At 40.9% G+C, this 22,306-nt stretch overlaps 1 protein-coding gene across 5 annotated transcripts in view; it reads left to right on the forward strand.

Annotated features, from left to right (window-relative positions):
* Positions 1–22,306, forward strand: part of DYNC1I1 (dynein cytoplasmic 1 intermediate chain 1) — a 370,602-nt gene that overhangs the window by 282,245 nt on the left and 66,051 nt on the right. For all 5 annotated transcript variants that reach the window (XM_043872801.1, XM_043872800.1, XM_043872803.1 and 2 more), the window contains 4 exons: positions 2,993–3,139; positions 8,051–8,164; positions 10,615–10,748; positions 15,217–15,361. In XM_043872801.1, coding sequence (XP_043728736.1) covers positions 2,993–3,139; positions 8,051–8,164; positions 10,615–10,748; positions 15,217–15,361 — 540 coding nt within the window. The remainder of the gene's footprint in view (positions 1–2,992; positions 3,140–8,050; positions 8,165–10,614; positions 10,749–15,216; positions 15,362–22,306) is intronic.

Consider the following 22,306-nt stretch of genomic DNA (forward strand, 5'->3'; position numbering starts at 1 on the left):
AACTGAAGTATAATGGATTTACAATGTTGTGATTCAGTTATACATGAATATATGTGTGCATTATCAGTCGTGTCTGACTCTTAGTGACCCCATGGACTGTAGCCCACCAGGCTCTTCTGTCCATGGGATTCTCCAGGCAAGAAAACTGGAGTGGGTTGCCATTTCCTACCCCAGGGGATCTTCCTGACCCAAGGATTGAACCCGCATCTCTTTTGTTCCCTGAAGGCAGATTCTTTACCACTGAGCCACCTGGGAAGCCTGCATGTATATTTATTCCTTTCCTATTATTTTCCATTATGATTTATTACAGGATATTGAATATAGTTCCCTGTGCTATAGAGTAGGATTTTGTTGTTTATTTTATATATAGTAATTTGTATTTGCTAATCCCAAACTCCTTATTTATGTCTTCCCCCACCCATTACCCCTCTGATAGCCATAAGTTTGTTTTCTGTGTCTTTGAGTCTGTTTCTGTTTCATAATAATTTGCCTTTTTATCAAATGTAAAGAGTATTCTGAATTGGAGATGGGTGGTTTTTGTGACATTTACAGTTTTCTTGAAATGTGGTTTAATTAGTACTTAGTGAGCACTGTGTGTTGAATGAATGAATGAAGCGTGGACACTAATGAATGGAAAAGTAGGACTTAGAGTTCTCACTGCATTCTGGTTGATCACCAACTATGTATTTCTGTTTTGTGAAAATACCCTTACTGTTTATTTTTCTCTAGTTTAGTCTCTCAACGGACTGCAAGGTTTGGAGCAGTATTTGCTTGGATTTAAGTGAAACATGGAAGCAATCAAGTGGTTTAATTCTGGAGTTTTCAAATTTAATGACATTCCTTTATCTGTATTGATTGGAGCTTTAGTAAATTCAATTGTTGATACCACCTGGATAATTTTAAGTCTTTCTGAAGTTTTAAACAAAATGTCTCCAACATAGCTCAAGCAACATAAGAATTTCATCAATTGAAAACTAAGAATCATTTTGGTGGGATGTGTAAAACAAGAAGCTGACCAGCATTATTTTCTTTTTCTTTAATTCCGTACCATTATTGAGAGTTATTCTTGAACTTTATGAAAACCAGATTGGGGCACAAGCATGTTCTCCATCGACCCGTGTTCAAGAAATTGGAACTGAAAATCATTCAAACTAGGAAAATGTGACATTGAAAAATAGTCTACATTCTTCTACTTCAGAGAATCTGAGACTTTTTTTAAGCCTTGGGCTGATAGCAGATCTGATATGTTTTTAACAGTCAGCTTCCCAGTCAGAAAAAGGTCGTCATTTCTGTTTCAGTCATTTCTTCACTTGACTGGCTTATCTGGTACAACCATTGATCCTCGCTGTCTCTCTCTCTCCTTTTTTTTTTTTTTTTTGCACAGAAAGCTGTGACTTCTCACTGTTGCCCACAGAAAACGATCCAAACAGTACCTGCCATTCAAGGTTCTCTTGTCTGAGCCCTCGGCCACATTTCCCACTCCCCACATCTTCCCCACAGGCTCCTTCTCAGCCAAACCAGACTGTGCTATTCACCAGCCTTGGTGCCTCTAGTCTTTGCCATTACCCCATCTCTCGGGGATTGCTGTTGCTTTTCCTCTCTACTTGCTGAACATTCCACACTTACATCAAAAGTGATACATTCCCTTTCACTAGGTCTTTCTAACTCTCCCACCCTTTCCACTCCCTTCTTTTTTCCCCAACTCCTAGCTAAAGCAAGCCTTCCTCACCACTCCCATCAAACACACACACACACACGTTCGTTCGTATGATCTATTCACGGCCCATATTGCCTTCAGGACTGCAGCTTGTGTATGCAAGTTATGACCTGCATAAGCATCTCAAACCCAAGGGACAGGTGAGGACAAAAATCCACCTTCCTCTCCACTTGCCAAGGCACGTACCTGCCCGCATGACCACATAGTGCAGAGAATCACCTTTTTTTTTTTTAACTTTTTTTTAAAGGCATGGATTAACATGGAGTCACCGGCAGCAGTATGTTCATCACACACATGCTTTTTAGTTCCCTTTCCTAGGGCACAGGTTTGTCAAGGGCAGCGACTGCCTTTTCCCATCATGCTGGTACAGTGCCTTCCTTACACATGATCATCTGTTGAATTTAGTTGAAAGGATGAAATGCATTTATTAAAAACAAGCCCTTGTGTGTGTAAATGCAACCGTGTAAAGCAAAACAGGAATCCTTATGGACTTCTCGGCAAATGTGGCACAGCCAAGTTGTCTGATTTTCAAATGTACCATGGCTCTGTCTCAGCGAAGTAATTTCCTATAAAATGTGGTGCCCAGTAGTCTTCTGTGGCACTTTAGAAACCACATTCGTGATGCTATGACAGGCCATGGCAGAGTTAGATGAAAACCCATTTTTGGCTGTTTGTTAAAATAGGCAAAGAATAACATTAAGAATTGTCTGAAGTGGGCAGGATGAAGGTCAGGAGAATACCCATGGGAGTGGAGGGAATTTTGGGGAGGAACCAGTTGGATCAGTCTGAGGTCAGTTCACTTCCTAGAAGTCTACATTAAGCCAAAAAGAAAAAAAAGAACCCCGTCTCAAAGTCCTCAAAGGCTTGCCAATGCGGTACAGTGCTGAGGACATGCCCCCAAAGTAAAGAACTGCTTTGTGAAGACTTCAGTGGGGAATTAATATTCATTCTGATGTCATTGTATTGATAAATGGGAAATTTCCACAAACCAGGCTTTACAGACCACAGAGCAGTGGTGTACATAAGATGGGTCTGATGCCTATTTGATGACATGGCCAGGACTTCAGATTTCAAGCTTCAAGCAGTAAACATCGGTCAAGCTCTCCAGGGAAAGTCTATGTCTGTTACATGCTGTTCTGCTAACTCTGCGCTGAACAGTTGCTTTGTGATTTCCAGGAGGTGCTGAGTTAATGTGACTTGCGGTTTCCTCTTCACAATAAAACAAGCCTCCCCCGACCATTTCACAACGTATCTTTCTCCGCTTTCCCTCCACAGTCCTCCGTGATGTCTGTCTGCTTTGCTCGTTTCCACCCCAACTTGGTGGTTGGGGGGACTTACTCGGGCCAGATCGTCTTGTGGGATAATCGCAGTCACCGGAGGACGCCTGTCCAGCGGACGCCCTTGTCTGCGGCTGCACATACGGTACGTCCAGTTCTCATCACATCCCAGCCAGCCATCCAAGGCCCTGAAGGAGGGCGTAACTGACAGAGGTACTCCTGTCGTAAGTGACTCCAACCTGGAAGTATCTGATTTATACTGATCACATCCCAACTAAAGGAAAGCCAAGTGGAAGGTAGATGGAGGAAGCCCTGGGTTTAGAAGCATCTCTTAGTAATCTACAAGTTTGAACACATAGTGGAGAAGGAGATGGCAACCCACTCTAGTACTCTTGCCTGGAGAATCCCATGGGGTCACAAAGAGTCGGCCACGACTGAGAGACTAACTCTCACTTTTTTAACACACAGAAAGGATCTCTTTGGGGGTCCTCAAAGCAACCAGGGAGGGTAGCTTAAAACTAAAAAAGGGCAGAGAAAGAAACATTGGGAGAGGCCTCTGTGAAATTGTTTTTCCAAAGAAACTCTGCATATGTATGTTATAAGGTGGAAACCCATATTTTCATTTTTTAAAAAGTTATTTACTTTCAATTGAAGGATAATTGCTTTACAATATTGTGTTGATTTCTGCCACACATCAGCATGAATCAACCACAGGTATACATCTGTCCCCTCCCTCTTGGACCTCCCTCCCACCTCCCACCCCCCACCCCATCCCACCCCTCTAGGTTGGCACAGAGCCCTGGTCCGAGCTCCCCGAGTCATATAGCAGATTCCCACTATCTGTGTTTCACGGGGTAGTGTATATGTTTCCATGCTCCTCTCTCCATATTTTCAAACTGACAGTGACGAGTAAGCATTTTCTCTTCAGAGATGGCATGTGGGACTCTGGCCAACAGGCTGTTTCCATTTGTGATTGAGGGAGTGCTATGGCTTTAAATTCTGGAATGCATGGTGTAAGTCTCAATAGTGAAGTCTACAGTGACAATATAATCCATAGGGTTAAAAGTCAACATCTCAGAGCCATTACCCATAATTTAGCAGAAGAGGTTCAGTATAGTGTTCGTAAGACAACTACTCTGTCATTTCCTTTAAGAGAATGACAGGTGTGTTTAGCGATTGTTGGGAGGAATGAGAAGACAGGCATGTCTCCATCAATCTCTTCTACCCTGACATTCAGGGGAACTGATGTCCTTTCTCCGAAATGCCCAAATTATGCCCAAGGATACAGCTCTACTATTGTTTCAATTTCCTTAATGTGGTTGCCTCATTTGTTTCATCTGCTGGCCTGAAAAACCATCTAGCTTTGAAAAAGGACTGCTAGTTGCGTTAGCTGAGACCATGAAGAGGAAAATTCTCCCTCTCTTGCAAGATCGACGATGGGAAATGACAAATACCGAGTCAGCCTTAATTCTGATTGACTTGGACCTAAGACACATGCAGGTGAAACTAGTTCTTGGGAATCTTAGAAAATTGCTCTTGCCTACCCCACTTGTTCAAACTAATAACAGAAAATTGTGATGCAGGAGGAGACAGGCTTGATGCAGGTGTTTGCTCAAGATGCACGAAGCCACTTCTTGGCACTGCGTGCCTATCTGGTGTGTTTGTGAGCATGCCTTCTGAAATTTCAAGAAGTCATAAATTCAACTATTAGAACATTCAGTGCGAAGCTTTTGGGGAGAATCCAAATGCAGGGCTCTTCCAAAGTATTCATCTGTCTTTTTCAAGCAACTTACGATGTGATCATCACAACAAAAATACTATTATCAAACAGTGACATTATCTCTGTTATCAAACAGTTTACTTCTGTTAGAAAAGAACAACTGTTTTCTCTTTTGCTGTGTTCTGTTGAATCCACGGCTCAAAGGGCTCAGATAATTTTGTGACTGTCTTTCAACCTCCACTAATGCCCGGCAGATTGGTACCAGGATCAAAAGTGGTTAAGGAAAAAGAGGCCCACCACAGATTACTAACTAATTTCCTTTCACACCCACCACACATATGCATTTGGGACAACAGGAAATCCTAATTAAAGCAAAAGTCTTCTGCCACACAGCAAGTTTATTCCTAAAATAAATAAAAACAATCTGGCCTCTATACTAGAAAAATGAGCTGCACTGTTGCTTTTTTCTTTCCATTAAGTAGAGTGTGTGTGTATGTGTGTATAAGTAAGCATGCCCATGTGCCTGCTTCTGTTCTAGTTTTTTTTTGCATCTCTCTCTTTTCTTTTAAGCTGAGCTTTATTACTCTTGAAAGCACAGGCCAGTAGTACTGATTAAAGCCAGGGAGGGGCTCCCACACGCATTCCTTCTTGGAACATTTGCTCTATACCTCCTTCTGGATGCCTTCTTTTCCTACTACACCCACCCTTAGGGGTCCTGACCCATTAGGGTTCTGGTGATTTGTGTTGATGCTCTGTGGTTAAAAGAACCCCCCGCTGGACTCTTGCTGAAAAACACCAGGCAGACTGGGGGCTTGTAACCGTGCCTGGCTCTTGCTTTCTCATTCTCGGTATTCAGTTCAGTTCAGTTCAGTCACTCAGTCATGTCCGACTCTTTGCGACTCCATGAATCGCAGCATGCCAGGCCTTCCTGTCCATCACCAACTCTGGGAGTTTACTCAAACCCATGTCCATCAAGTCGGTGATGCCATCCAGCCATCTCATCCTCTGTCGTCCCCTTCTCCTCCTGCCCCCAATCCCTCCCAGCATCAGGGTCTTTTCCAATGAGTCAGCTCTTTGCATCAGGTGGCCAAAGTATTGGAGTTTCAGCTTCAGCATCACTCCTTCCAATGAACACCCAGGACTGATCTCCTTTAGGATGGACTGGTTGGATCTCCTTGCAGTCCAAGGGACTCTCAAGAGTCTTCTCCAACACCACAATTCAAAAGCATCAATTCTTCGGCACTCAGCTTTCTTCACAGTCCAACTCTCACATCCATACATGACCACTGGAAAAACCACAACCTTGACTAGATGAACCTTTGTTGGCAAAGTAATGTCTCTGCTTTTTAATATGCTGTCTAGGTTGGTCATAACTTTCCTTTCAAGGAGTAAGCGTCTTTTAATTTCATGGCTGCAATCACCATTCTCAGTGTTATGGTCTGCCATTTTCAAGTGAGAATCTGTCTCACCCATTCTTTCATTTATTTGCACGTAGAGCTCAGAATGCCACATAACTCACCCTTGAGTTTCATACGCCAAAGACTTGGGAGAAAGCATTGTTCACAACCAATCAGTCCTCTCGATATTCAGAGACCTGATCAGAAGAATATTTCACTTCACATCTCTGCTGTGCTTTCCACTATCCAGAGGCTGATTCATTCGAAGGTTTATGTAGGAACACAGTACGAAAAATATATAGGGACTTGGTTGATTCTATCCAGCATGGGTAAATGAGGTGATGCAATTTCCAAAATAGCAAGTGTAAATATTAGTAGACATTTGTACAGGCATATTTATTTTATCACATGAGAAGTGACAGTTCAGTGCCCCGTATTTCTGTATCCTGTGAGCCAGAGTATAGGTAGACAGTTGTGTTTCATTCTCAGAACTTCACTGGCAGGAGAACTCACACAAAATATAGCAAAACAGAAGAGAGTGACCAGGATGGGGAAGGTATTGAACAGCAGATACTCAAACCAGTTGAAGGAACTGGTGATGATTAGTCTGAGAAAAACAAGACTGGGGCAGGGGGGTGGGGAAAGGGAGTAATACAAGAACAATCCCTAAGTATTATTTTGGACCTGATGAATATGATGTCAGAAGGCGCTTCACTAAAGATATCTCCTTGAATTTTCTTTATTCCCATTGGTAGAAGGCAGGATCGCCCAAGAATTAGTGCTAAAATTGGCTAAGAAAGGTGTTTCAGCAGAGTTTGGACCATGTCTTGGGAGAGGCAGAGGAATAGCTGCACTTGATGATTATTACAGTTCCTTCTGACCAGGAGTTTATATGATAATAATAGTTGGGGAACCATCCTTTATATGATATCAACTTTCCAATATTAGAGATTGTTTCATCGTTTTTTTGGCTACGTCTTATGGACAGTAACTCATCAAGAGAAAGACTGTCAGCTGTTTGCACAGAGAAGCATCAGCTAAGTTGTGGTTTGGCCGCTGAAGGCTAAGCTGCCTGAAATCTAACCCAAATTACCGCTAGGTTCTGCTTATGCTAACCTTCTATTTAGTATTTAATGTGCAGCTGCAAATGATTTGAGCCTACCATTTAGGACTCTACCAAGTGGAGTAACCTTCTTGAGTTATGACAAAAGGTTAGAGCATCTTGCTTATGATTCCTGGGATGTTTAAGTGACCTTTCTCAAGGCCCTGGCCAAATGTAAGCCTCCATCCTACCTTAGCAATATTTTGAAGGAAAAAAAAAACAAAAACTATCATTATCCTATCCTAGATGTTGTAGCAAAAAAAGAACCTAATTTTATCTCACTAGGTTCCTTGTGCCAATAATTTCCACCACCAGTATCTCTCCTTCAGATCAAAAGAGGCTGATGAATATTAACCACTTTTTATAAAGAATGTTAACAAACGTTTGGCACTGTGGCTGAGATGCACTAAACTTGAGCATTAGTATCACTCCTCCCAAAAGTCAGTCATTCTACCCTTCTGAGGACTGTCCTTTTCCATCACTCATGGTGAGCTTAAAAGCCAGACTCCATGGTGGAGCCTCATTTAAGTCATACACATTGACCCGTGTTCCTTTTGTCCCACCAGTCCTCATTGGCTCCCGCTTGCTTCAGCTCCATTGCACTGCCTCTGACCGAGCAAGGTGAAGCTTTCTGAGTATTTCCACTACTCCGTGGTGCCGCCAGAGCTTTGAAAAAGAAATCAGGTTCCAATCAAAAGTGGCAAATGACCCGAGGCTTCTATTATTGTAGGATTATGTTGCTCTCTGATCCTCGTTTCAGAGTAATGTGTTTGACACTCAGATGTAAGCATTTCCTCTTGGATCAGCATCTGATCCTCCATGTTTATGCTTCTGCAGCATCCCGTGTACTGTGTAAATGTTGTTGGGACCCAAAATGCTCATAACCTCATCACCGTCTCCACCGATGGCAAAATGTGTTCCTGGAGCCTGGACATGCTCTCCACTCCACAGGTGGGTTTGTTTTCCCCTACACATAAGAGCATCCTGGTTAAAAGAGATACCTGCCTAATGGAATGGAGTTCCTAAAAGCCAAACCCTCACATCCTATAGGAGCTCAAATCAGTGGGTACACTTGAAAGAGTGGGGCCTGTTTTCGGCAGCCTTCTCTGGAAGCCAAAACCCATTTCCTTTACCGCACATCATGTAATTACTGTAATACGTTAATCCTTAGGTCAGTTTCAAGTGAAAATGAAATAATCCATTTTAAAGCATAGTAATTATGGAAGTTGGCTGTGGTAGGAATCCTGCTTACCCCACAGCATTGTTAAACAAATGCAGAGCGATCCCTGATGGGTGCTTGCCTCGGAGAAAAAGGTATCCCAGTGAAACAGAAATCCAAGCCCTTGCTCACATCTGTAGCCTAGACAACTGCCTCGTGTGTTTGAAGAATTTGTCCAGCCATCTGTTTTCTCCTCTGGAATGTTTGTTAGGGTGGCTCCTGCCATTCCTTGCTCAACAAACGGGAAGTTGAAAATGAAAAAGTTCCAAGGTCTCCAAACTGCTCCTGATGACAGTAACGGGAGGCAAACGAAGGAGCGGAAGTGGAAGAGACCATGAGGGGAGACATCTAAACGCAACTTTCAGAATATACGTGTGTACACACACAGAAGACAACACATATACACGCAAACACACAAATAGCCACATCTTTCCACTTTTCTTTGTGGGGGAATAAAGTACTTACTGTCCACCAGCTAAAAACGGAGCAGAGTTTCCTGTTGTAGCCTTTGACAATGTGAGGAAATATCAAGAAAATTGTATAAGAGAACTAGGAGATAATTCTCAATTTTAACATTCCTTTCCCCTTTCCTGAACCAACAATGCTAGAATGTCTCCATCAGAAGTTTAAAAGATACTGGAAATTTCAGGAGACGTAAGGAAATGTGGAAACCAAGAAGAGCCTCCCAAAAGTCGCCACAAAATAGAGATGTAGAGAATAGTAAAACAAAAGTTCTTTTTATCATCTTAGTGTGGGGGGATGAGCTCCTAAGTTCCTTACCATTTAAGTTCCTCTGCTTTTGCTGATCTTTAACATTTATACAAGTTTTGGGAGTTGTGTGTGGGTATTTTACAGCTTTGTCTTAAATTTCGCAGCAATATGTTGTTTTCTTTTAAAAGTCTTGGAGATTACAAACAGATACGAGTAAACCCTCTAATTAGGAATTTTTAATTGCCCATTTTGATGATTAAATGTGTGTGTGTGTGTTTAGGTTACAGCCCATCGCAGGGGGAGCTGCGGGGTCATTTTTATTAGTTTTAGGGTGCCCGCAGACGCCTGTCTCTGGCCAGAGGTGGAAGCATGTTGGTGGTATGGCTGTGGATGGTGGGCAGACAAGGGAGCAGAAGACATTTGCCCTGCTCCCTCTCTGTCCCAAGTGGGTGCCCACGAGGCGTACCCTCCCTCTGCTAATTTTAGCAATGGCACGACCGTCACAGCATCCGCTCACTCAGGCCCTCCCTGCGTCTGGGTCTCGGACTGCGAGCTTGTCACATGACCACCTGGTCTGCGCGGTCCAGACTGCTAGCGCGTGCTTCTGATTTATAGACTCCATGGCTGCGAAGCCTCGGTTTATTTGTTTGCATAAAAGAGACTAAACTTCCAAATATAATGACATGATCCCTCAGGCTTTTTTTTTTCTTTTAATTACTTTAGGTGTACCAAGCAGACTTTTGGATCTAAATAACCAGAAGTATTCAAGAATGTTAGTTACACCTAACTACTCTTCACTGTCCTTAAACTCAATTCAGCAAAATGTCTTTTAAAATACACTGGAATTCCTGATTCTGAAAATCATTTTAGATCAAATAAAGACCCTCATTTACTATTTTAAAGACCAACTTATATATTGTTTTTTGCAGACTTAATAGCCTCCACACCCAATGTCTGTCCTTCATGAATTTGAGTCCCTATTGAAATCTGGTTCTTATGACCTGAGTGACAACTCTCTGGTTTTAGTCCACGGAGGACACACACTCCTGCTTTGACAAATGTGCTCCGTACATCTGATATTAATACATGTGTATTCTCACGAACAATTGATTTTGAAAATGTTTGTAAATACAAGGGTATTGTGTGTTTTATTAAAGCCTGGGGCTGACAAGTGTAACCACTACAGTATTATCTTTAGTTTCTGCACCATTAGTTTCAAAATTCTCACCTGTCATCTCTGCCTGACTTCAGAAGCAGCAGCACACGCTGATGAAATCCAGCCGGCCTGAAACCAGAGATACACAGAAGCTTGAATGTCAGGGGCAGTAAAGCGTGGTTTCTGGCACAGCCGGGGTCTTTTGTAACGCTGTGTGAAAAGCAAACAGGCGATTTAGTCAAATGATTTTTCCATGCTATCTTTGGCATGGCGAGGAGTTGACAGAGGAAATGTAACCACGCCGTGTTTTGGTAGGAGAGCATGGAGCTGGTGTACAATAAGTCCAAGCCTGTGGCCGTTACTGGAATGGCTTTCCCAACGGGAGACGTCAATAACTTCGTGGTTGGCAGCGAGGAGGGCACAGTCTACACGGCCTGTCGTCATGGAAGGTGAGTTTCTGTTTTCTTTCCCATGACGTGTTCTTCATTTCCGAAAGTCTGTTATCACTTGCTAGATTGTAACACCTTGCATTATGAGAAAGGCATTTCTGAAGAAATGCAAATCACAGTCTCATGTCTTCACTGTTTTATAGCATCCGTCTGCTCTGGTCATTAGCCATTTGTAAGCCTTTGATGGTTCACATTGCCTGGGGGAAAAAAGCCCGAACTTCTTAGCATATCAGAGAAGATTCTTGACTGCCCTTACCGCCCGCCCCTTCCCAGCTTTAGCCTTCAGGCTCCAGCCACGCATTCATCCCCACCACTGCTGATCCCACCACATATCTGTGAGTTTGTACACCCAGTTTCTCCTGCTGTGTCTGCTATTTCTCTCTTCTTGGCCTGATTAATCTCCCCTGCCCTCATCCTTCAAGAGCCAGCACAAAGGTCTTTCCATGAGCCTCTCTGACTCCCTTGGATGAAGGAAATCATTTCCTCCTGTATGTTTCCATAGAATTTTCATTCCCTTTATTCATTCATTTGTTTAAGGGATATTTCCTGAGCACCTACCATATGTCAGGCACCATCACTTTATAAGGAATGCAGTAAGGAACAAAACGGACCTGGAGTTTATATTCTGGTAGAGGGTGACTGACAGTAAACTAATAAACAAGTAAATATGTGGTTTGAGAAGATGAGTACTTGGGAGAAAATTAAAGTAGAGTCAATGAGATAGGAATACAAGCTGTCAGATGGGTTTGCTTTTTATTTATTTTTATTATCACTTCTGCATTAGCATTCATCAAATTTTTAACTATTCAGCCATCTGCCTTTTTTTTTTTGAACTATTTCCATCTCATTACTGATTTCCTGCTTGGTGCTGGGAACATAGTAAGTGAGGAGTTAAAAATCTATATAAAGAACAAAGAATGAAAATAACTGCATAATATAGAGAGGTGCCTTAGGGCCCTTCCTCCTGATCAGAGGCCAAAATAGTATGAGATACACGAGGTAGAATGAAGATGCAGAATGAAGATAGGTGATACAAACTCGATCTTGATTGAGAGACTGGCAGATGCTCCTAGGAAAATCTCAGGAAAGAAGTGGAATCCAGTAATTTAAGACTAGATTATAAAATTACACACAAGATTTAACAGATGGACTCATATTTTGAAAGTTTCACTGTGTTCACCTTGGTGCGCTATTTCCCTTTCACTGTAGAAGTTCTAATTTGATGGATTTTGCATCTCTTGCACGCATCACAGGCTGTGTAGATTGCATGAGGAACCGGGAATTGTTCCAAGTCGTTACTCTAGTATGTTTGTGATTTGTTGAAGAACCAGGCATCCATGGCCCAGGTGTAGGACTCTCCCATTCACACAACACAAGATCAAAGTGCCTACTTTGCTGCCCACAGAAACCAGCAGTATTTTCCCTCCTCACATGAGTAGAAGATGACTAAGAAGATGTTCCTTATGCTTCCATGCCCAGCAGTCTTACTTCCCAGAGTTGGTCTCTCAGTCATGTCTGACTCTTTGTGTCCCTATGGACTGTAGCCTGCCATGCTCCTCTGTCCATGGAATTCTCCAGGTAAAAATACTGGAGTGGGTAGCCGTGTCCTCCTCCAGGGGATCTTCCTGACCCAGAGACAGAAGCCAGGTATCCTACATTGCAGGTAGACTCTTTACCTAGTCTGAGCCACCGAGGAAGCCCCCTTCTCCTTCATCAGTACTGGCTATAACTATGCATCAAAGTTTTCCAAAAGTGTAGAAAGATCTGATAAAGTTGTTCATTCATGGAAATGTTCACTGCACAACTACTCTCAGAAAAGGGCATTACTAGACATTGCCAGGCATGCAGACATCATTCAAGCCTGTTCCTATCTTCAAGAAACTGATGATGGTGGGAAAGGTAAACACGTAAACATCTGCAAGACAGGTGGAATGTCGTAAATGGCCGGAGAGAAGCACGGAAGGCACAGTGGACCAAACAAAGGTTCACCGGTTTATCTACATGTTTATTAGAATCGGCAGGACACAGGTTCAGTTCCCTTAACCCAGGGCCTTAGTTATCTGTGAGGGCTCCAGAACATGTTCATTGATAACTTTTCAGATTTTTTTTTTTTTGGAAAATTTTCTAATGTGAATAACCATTTGCATGATGAATGTTCTTGCTCTGTGGCTCTTTTCCTTTTCAAGCACAATCAGAAGATGCACTGTGTTCAAAAGAAGGGGACCTAAGGGGCTTCCCAGGTGGCACATTGGTAAAGAACCTGCCTGCCAATGACATAAGAGATATAGGTTCGATCCTTGGGTCGGGAAGATCACCTGGAGAAGGGAGTGACAGCCCACTCCAGTATTCTTGCCTGGAGAATCCCATGGACAGGGGAGCCTGGCAGGCTATAGTCCATAGGGTCTCAAAGAATCAGACATGACTGAGGCGACTTAGCATGCATGCAAGGTACAAATCACAAGTCATTTTACAACAAGCTTGATTTTGCTCTTTACATTGGTCCATCCATCTGAAATATAAAACACAGGTCTTAGTAAAGTTATAAAGTCAACAGGCATTTGGCTTCAGAGTAATCTTAAGTGGGTCATATAGGGCTACAGAGAAGAGGTGTGAAATTTCTATTTTTCACCTAACATGGAAAAGGTGCAAATCCACTTCCATAAATTAAATAAGGTCCTCATTTTGCACCCTATAAACCCTTTCAGGATGCTGTTAAGGGCAAGCGGAATCTCACCTGGGGCCACTTCAAAGATCAGTTCCTCGAGTTCTCTAGAACGAATGTAAATGATCACATGTAGGACTGCTGTCAGCAGTTTTCCCAGGCATAATTTTTGAGTGTCTGTCACACTACAGCCCTTGGCTAGTGATTTCAAATTTTGCTCAACACACTGACATTTACTGGTGCCCCAGAAGCTCACATGCTTTGATAACGTCATTCATTTTCACTCTTTGTGATGTAATATTTAGATACCACAACCCGTCTGTATTGGTCATAATTATAACCTTGTGCACATGAATTTTTAAAATACAGCATTTTGATATACTTTGTAATTGGGTGTTATTGCATGCAGACTGTTGTATAATAACGGGTGATGGAAACAATCCCAGCTTAGTTAAATAAATGACATATGTCTGTGGATAACTTTCAAATTGTGTATCACCATTTCTCAAATGTACTTCCCTTGGGGAGAAAGGCATAAGTTTGTCTCTTCCTTTGCTGTTTTGTTCAACAAGTGTTTATTGAGCACTTACTACACTTTGCAACAAGAAAAACAAGGCACCAGCCCTTATGGAATTTACATTTAGTGGATTTGTAAATTTCTCTCCTCCTTTCAGTGAAAATATGATTTCCTCTGTATTACATTTAAGTTATTTTGCCTATTATTTTTGTGGCAACAAGTGTTTCCACAAAGTTTTACATTTTCAGGAGTGTCAACCTAATTTAAGAAATTTTCTTGAGGGACTTCCCTCAAGGTCCAGTGGTTAAGGCTTTGTCTTCCAATGCAAGGGGTGTGGGTTTGATCCCTGGTGGGGGAGCTAGGATCTCAAATGCCTGGTGACCAAAAAACCAAAACAGAAAAAAACAGAGGCAATGTTGTAACCAATTCAATAAAGACTTTAAAAATGGCCCACAGCAAAAAAAAAAAGAAAAAACTTTAAAGAAAAAGCATTTTCTTGAAAGAATAAATGCATGTACTCAAGGATATGTGAAGTTTTATAGCCAAAGAGAAAGTGAAGTTGCTCAGTTGTGTCCAACTCTTTGCAACCCCATGGGCTGTAGCCTACCAGGCTCCTCCGTCCATGGAATTTTTCCAAGCAAGAGTACTGGAGTGAGTTGCCATTTCCTCCTCCAGGGGATCTTCCTGACCCAGGGATCGAACCCAGGTCTTAAGTCTTCTCTAAAAGGAGTTAAAATGGAAGTTGTGCCAAATGTCATCACAAGAATAGAATCATCTTATTATAACTATGAAAGCTCTGGGATCTGAGTATATAGTTGTCCCCTGGTATCTGAATCCATGGGGAATTGGTTCCAGGAGTCCTTGCAGGTACCAAAATCTAAGGATTTTCAAGTTCCATCTAAAAATGGCACAGTATAGCTGCCCCTCCATATCACAGGCATCAGTGGATATGTATGTGTTTTCTATCAAAGTATTAATAGCTTCATCAGCAGTGATGGGCTTTGAGATACTCCCGAAAAAGGATTAAGTGATAAAATTTGATGGTAAATTCTGAAGATTTAAAAGATGTTATTGCTCCATGTTTTTAAATTACTGAGAGCAGGATAGGATTTATTTCTCTCAAGGTAACTGTGACAGTGAGTTTCATGTCTGGTGGTTTATGGCTGTCCTAAATTATGGAGAAGCAATCGTGCAGAGACAAACCTGTTTTGTTTTGTTTTGTTTCCTTAAAAGCAGTCCCTGATTTGTGAAGGTCACTGAAACCCTTGTCTTGTGTGGTCTTCATGCAGCAAAGCCGGCATCGGGGAGGTCTTCGAAGGCCACCAAGGGCCCGTGACAGGGATTAACTGCCATATGGCAGTGGGCCCAATCGACTTCTCACACCTGTTTGTCACATCGTCATTTGACTGGACCGTCAAGCTGTGGACTACAAAGGTAAGCACACCTTGGTTGACTTTCCCAGCGGCCACCTAGGCAAGAGGACAGTGTTGTCCCCTGCGAGGCACTGTGGAGAGTCTGAAGTCTCTTCTAGGAGACCTGACGTGGGGAATTCATACAACTTTCTGGTGAACCCGAGCTGCGTGCGAGCTAGTTAAGGCTCACTTTTTCAGTCCACTTAATTTATTTTAGCATATATAAGTAATATATGTTACTGGAGAATACTCTAATTGTAAAAATTCAGACCATGCAAATAATGATAAAACAAGTCCTCCTTCACCAACACTAAGCCTCCCCATGGCATCCCCTTCATTGACTTTGACCCTAGCCTTCTCCCCAGAGGTGTACCCCCTGTTATCAGTTCAGTATTGAGTATCCAGAGCTTTGCAGTGGTTATATACATCTGTACCTATGGAAATACAGGACTTGAGATGGGTTTCTTGGTTTGGGAGGTTCGGGTTTTAGGGACTTTTTGAGTTTTGGTGGTTTTCAAATAAGTAAATGGCACTGTCTTATTTGTACTTTTAAAAAATATTTATTTGTTTATGATGGTGTTGGTCTTTATTGCTTTGCAAGGGCTTTCTCTAATTGCTGTGAGTGGGGGCTGCTCTTCATTGCGGTACACGGGCTTCTCATTTCGGTGTCTTCTCTTGTTGCAGAGCACAGTCTCTAGGCACATGGGCTTCAGTAGTTGTGGCTCATGGGCCCTAGAGCGCAGGCTCAGTAGTTGTGGCCCACGGGCTTATGTGCTCCAGGGCATGTAGGATCTTCCTGGATGAGGGATCGAACCAGTATCATCTGCATTGGCAGGCAGAATCTTATCCACTGTGCCACCAGGGTAGTCCTCTTATTTGTACTTTTAAAGGTAATTCTGATCATGTTTGGGAGCAAGAAAAACTAGGAAAGGCCACCTACAAGAAAGGTGCAGGAGTCCAGGGAAGAAATGACAGTGGCTTAGATCAATAGTTTGAAATGGAGAAAAATAGATGGATTCAAGAATCATTTATGAGGAGAACATCACAGAATTTGGCAATTGATTTGATTCAAGGAAGGTGAGAGAGAGAGAGTCAGCAGAAAAGAGCCCAGGTTTAAGACTGGGGCAGCTGGAGAGCTGGGGTGGCATTCATTGCGCTGAACAATGCCCAGAGAAGGGCGTGATGATAAGGGGCAGCAGACAGGTTGGGTTTAAGGTGCCTGGGAGGCACAACTCACAACCTTCACTATGCAGTTTGAGAATTGGGACCGAAGAAGAGGGAGAGTTTGGGGCTGCAGGTACGGACTTAATTGCAATAAGAATAACAATGATTATTAAGTCCAAGGAATGGATCTTAAAAGAAATGCTGAGACACAATGCAGAGAAAGAAAATATTTAGGAAATAAATAGGAGTTATGGAAGTAGAAAAGAAGGTTAAAATTAACAACCCAAGAAATGGGGAAAAAATAGAATTGTTTGCAAATGGGGCTTCCAGGATATTAATGAAAAGAGACCATATCAAGAGGACAGAGTTGGCTCTTAACTGCTTGAAAAACAACCACGCTTAGAAATTCAAACTAAAACCAAGTTGAGAAACCTTTTTTCAACTATGAGACTGACACAAATCCAGAAGATAGCATTCTCTGTGGTGAGACTGAAAGAAAACAACCATTCTCCTACAATGTCATTGGACATGCAAATAGTACAACACTAGGGAGGGGAGTTTGGCAATATCTAAAAATAATGAATACATATTTGCTCATTGACAGAGCAGTTCCCACTTCTAGGATTCTAATGCCAAAGATATACTAGCAATAAATAAGAAAAAGACTTATGCAGAGAGATTTCTTTTTTTCTTTTTGAGAGATTTCTTGATAGAGAAAGACTACCTTGAATCGCAGAACACTGGAAAAAACCCAAAAGTCCATCAGTAGGACACTGAATAAATCAGAAGTATGGCATGTCCACATGAGGGAGTACTATTCAGATGTAGAGAGAAGTGAAGATTTTCTCGTACTCTTATGAAGTGATCTCTAGAGTACATTTTTTAAATGAGAAAAGCAAGGTGGAGAAACATGTAAACGGTTCATTGTCATCATTTACTGTTTACTTATACATTTTTTAAATTTAATTTTTATTTTATAGTATAGTTGGTTTGCAATGTTGTGTTGATTTTAGGAGTCCAGCGAAGTGACTCAGTTCTTTTTCGGGTCGTTTTCCCATAGAGTTTCTTGTAGAGTATTGAGTAGAGCTCCCTGGGCTGTACAGTAGTCTCGGGCTCCTGATTTATCCCTCCCTCCACTCTCCCCTTCGGTAACCGTAAGTCTGGTGTTGAACTCTGTGAGTCTGTTTCTATATTGTGAACAGGTCCATTTGTATCATTGTTTTAGATTCCACATACAAGTGATATCATATGATGTTTGTATTTCTGTCTGATTACTTCGCTTGGTATAATAATCTCTAGGTGTGCTGCAAATGGTATTATTCTTGGTTGTGACTGAGTAATATTCCATTATGTATTACGTACCACGTCCTCTTTATCCACTCTTCTCTCTGTGGACATTTATGTCGCTTCTATGTTTTGGCTATTGTAAATAGCACTGCAGTGAACATTAGGGTACATGTATCTCTTTAAAAAAACTTTTTTTGGCGTACAGTTGATTTACAATGTTGTGTTAGTTTTAGATGTACAGCAAAGTGAATCAGTTATTCATACACATATAGCCATACTTTTTTTTAGATTATTTTCCCATATGGGTCATTGCAGAGTATTGAGTATAGTTCCCTGTGCTGAACAGTAGATTCTTATTATTATCTATTTTATATATAGTAGTTATAGTAGTAATGTATTTATATCTATGTTACGTATATATGTGCAAATCCCAATCTCCCAATTTATCCCTCCCCTACTTACGCCCTGGGAACTGTAAGTTTGCGTTCTACCTCTGTGACTGTATTTCTGTTTGGTAAAAAATTCATTTTACCCCCCTCCTGTTTTGGTTCCACATATTAGTGACATATGATATTTGTCTTTCTGTGTCTGACTTAGTTCACTCAGTACGACAGTATCTAAGTCCATCCATGTTGCTGCAAATGGCTTTATTTCCTTCTTTTTCATTGCTGAGTAATATTCTGTTGTGTATGTACCACATCTTCTTTATCCATTCCTCTGTTGATGGACATTTAGGTTGCTTCCATGTCTTGCCTATTATAAACAGTGCTGCAGTGAACATTGGGGTGTATGTATCTTTTCTAATTATGGTTTTGTTTCAATATATGCCCGAGTGGGATTGCTGGATCATATGGTAACTCTATTTTTAGCTGTTTAAGAAACCCCCATACTGTGCTTTATAATGGTTGTACCAATTTACATCCCACTAATAGCATAGAAGACTCTTGAGAGTCCCTTGGACTGCAAGGAGATCCAACCAGTCCATCCTAAAGGATATCAGTCCTGGGTGTTCATTGGAAGGACTGATGCTGAAGCTGAAACTCCAATACTTTGGCCACCTGATGCGAAGAGTTGACTCATTGGAAAAGACCCTGATACTGGGAGGGATTGGGGGCAGGAGGAGAAGGGATCGACAGAGGATGAGATGGCTGGATGGCATCACCGACTCGATGGGCATGAGTTTGAGTAGACTCTGGAAGTTGGTGATGGACAGGGAGGCCTGGCATGCTGCAGTTATGGGATCCCAAAGAGTCGGACACAACTGAGCGACTGAACTGAACTGAACTGAATAGCATAGGAGAGTTCCCTTTTCTCCAAACCCTCTCCAGCATTTATTGTTTGTAGACTTTTTGATGATAGCCATTCTGACTAGCATGAATTGGTATGTCATTGTAGTTTTGATTTGCATTTCTCTAAGGGTTAGCAATGTTGAGCATCTTTTCATATGCTTTTGGGACATTCTGTATATCTTCTTGGGAGAAATGTCTCTTTATATCTTCGGCCCATTTCTTGATTGGGTTGTTTGTTTTTATACTGAGCTGCATAAGCTGTTTATATATTTGGAGGATTAATCCCTTGTTGGTTGCATCATTTGCAAATATTTTCTTCCATTCTGTGGATTGTCTTTTGGTTTTGTTTATGGTTTCCTTTGTGGAGCAAAAGCTTTTAAGTTTAATTGGGTCCCACTAGTTTATTTTTGGTTTTACTTTCATTACTCTTGCAGGTGGATCCAAAAAGATATTGCTGTGATTTATGTCAGTGTTCTGCATATGTTTTCCTCTGAAGGGAGCTTATTTTTGTGTATGGTGTTAAAGAATATTCTAATTTCATTCTTTTACACGTAGTGGACATGTAGTCAACTTTATTCAACAACACTTATTGAAGAAACTGCCTTTTCTCCATTTTATATTCTTGCCTCCTTTGTCAAAGATAAGGTGCCCATAGGGGCATGGGTTTATCTCTAGGCTTTCTGTCTTGTTCCATTGATCTATATGTCCATTTGTGTACCAATTTCATAATGTTTTGATGACTGTGGCTTTGTAGTACAGTGTGAAGTCAGGGAGCCTGACTCCTCCAGCTCCATTTTTCTTTCTCAGGTCTACTATGGCTATTCAGGATCTTGTGTGTTTCCATACAGATTTTAAAATTGCTGTCTAGTTCTATGAAAAATGCCATTGGTAATTTAATAGGAATTGCATTGAACCTGTACATTGCCTTCAGTAGTATATTCATTTTGACAATATTGATTCTTCTAATTCAAGAACATGGTATATCTTTCCATCTGTTTGTATCATCTCTGACTTCTCTCATCAACGTCTTATAGTTTTCAAAGTATAGGTCTTTTGCTCCTTATGTAGATTTATTCCTAGATATTTTAGTTTTTTTGATGCAATGGTAAATGGGATTGTTGCCTTAATTTCTCCTTGTGATCTTTCATTGTTAGTGTGTAGAAATGCATGAGGTTTCTGTGTATTGATTTTGTATCCTGCAACTTTACCAAGTTCACTGATGAGTTTTAGTAGTTCTCTGGTAGCATCTTTAGGATTTTCTTTTTTTAATTAATTTATTTAACTGGAGGCTAATTGCCTCACAATATTGTGGTGGTTTTTACCATACATTGACATGAATCAGCCACAGGTGTACGTTTCCCCCATCCTGAGCTATATGTAGTATCATGCCATCTGCAAACAGTGACAGTTTTACTACTTCTTTTTTCAACTTGAATTCTTTTTATTACTTTTTCTTCTCTGATTGCTGTGATTAGAGCTTCCAAACCTATGTTGAATTAAAGTGACAAGAGTAGACATTCTTGTCTTGTTCCTAGTCCTAGAGTAAATGCTTTCAACATTTCCTCATACAGTGTGGTGTTAGCTGTGGGTTTGTCATATATGGCTTATGTTATGTTGACATGGTTTCCTTCTATGTGCACCTTTTAGAGAGTTTTTATCATAAGTGGATACTGAATTTTGTCAAAAGTTTTTTCTGCATCTATTGAGATGATCATATGGTTTTTATTCTTCAGTTTGTTAGTGTGATGCTTCACACTGACTTGAAAATATTGAAAACTTCTTGCATCCCTGGATAAATCCCACTTGATCAAGGTGTATGATCTTTTTAATGTAGGAATTATGTTTGCTGATATTGTGTGAGGATTTTTGCATCTAAGTCCATCAGTGATATTGGCCTGCAGTTTTATTTTTTTATGATATTTCTGTCTGGTTTTGGTGTCAGGGTAATACTTCATAGAATTAGTCTGGGAGTGTTTCTTCCTCTGCAGTTTTTTTGGGAATAGTTTCAGAACTATAGGTGTTACCTCTTCTCTAAATGTGGATTTCCCCAGTGGCTCAGTGGTAAAAAAATCTGCATGTAATGCAGGAGACACTGCTTTGAGACACAGGTTTGATCCTTGGGTCAGGAAGATCCCTTGGAGGAGAAAATGGTAATAACCCATTCTAGTATTCTTGCTGGAAGAATCCTATGGACAGATGAGCCATGGACTTTAGTCCATGGGATCACAGAGTCAGACATGACTGAGCATGCATGCACACACTTCTCTCAATGTTTGATAGAATTTTCCTGTGAAGCCATTTGGTCCTAGACTTGTGTTTGTTGGGAGTTTTTAAATCATAGTTTCACTTTCAGTGCTTGTGATTATTCTGTTAATATTTTCTGTGTCTTTCTGGTTCAGACTTTGTAGATTATATCTTTCTAAGAATTTGTCCATTTTTTTCAGGTTGTCCATTTTATTGGCATAGAGTTGCTTGTAGTAGTCTTTTATGATCATTTGCATTTCTGTGATGTCAATTGTAACTTCTCCTTTTTCATTTCTAATAGTATTAATTTGAGCCCTCTTTTTTTCTTGACGAGTCTAGGTAAAGACCTATCCATTTTGTTTATCTTTTCAGAGAACCAACTTTTAGCTTCACTGAGTTTTTTCTGTTGTTTTCTTTATTTCATTTATTTCTGTTCTGATCTTTGATTTCTTTCCTTATACTAGCGTTGTGCTTTATTCTTTTTCTAGTTGCTTTAGCTGTAAAGTTTGGTTGTTTATTTGGGATTTCCTCATTGATTTCTTCAGTGATCCATTAGTTGTTTAGTAGCATATTGCTTAACCTGCGTGTGTTTGTGGCTTTTACAACTTTTTTTTCTTATAGTTGATTTCTAATGTCATATCATTCCTGTCAAAAAAGATATTTGATATGTTTTCAGTTTTCTTACATTTATCAAGGCTTGCTTTATGGCCCAGCATGTGATCTATCTCAGAGAATGTTTCACATGCACTTGAGAAGAATGTGTATTCTGCTGCTTTTGTATGGAATGCTCTATAAATATCAGTTAAGTCCAGCTGGTCTAATGTTTCATTTAAGGCTTATATTTCCTTATTAATTTTCTGTCTGTATGATCTGTCCATTGTTGTAAGTGGGGTGTTAAAGTCCCCCACTATTATTGTGTTACTGTCAATTATCCCTTTTGTGTTTGTTGGTGCTTGTCTTATGTACTGAGGTGCTTCTGTGTT

Source organism: Cervus elaphus, chromosome 18 (genome assembly GCF_910594005.1).
Source record: "Cervus elaphus chromosome 18, mCerEla1.1, whole genome shotgun sequence".
In the NCBI taxonomy this organism is placed as follows: Eukaryota; Metazoa; Chordata; class Mammalia; order Artiodactyla; family Cervidae; genus Cervus; species Cervus elaphus.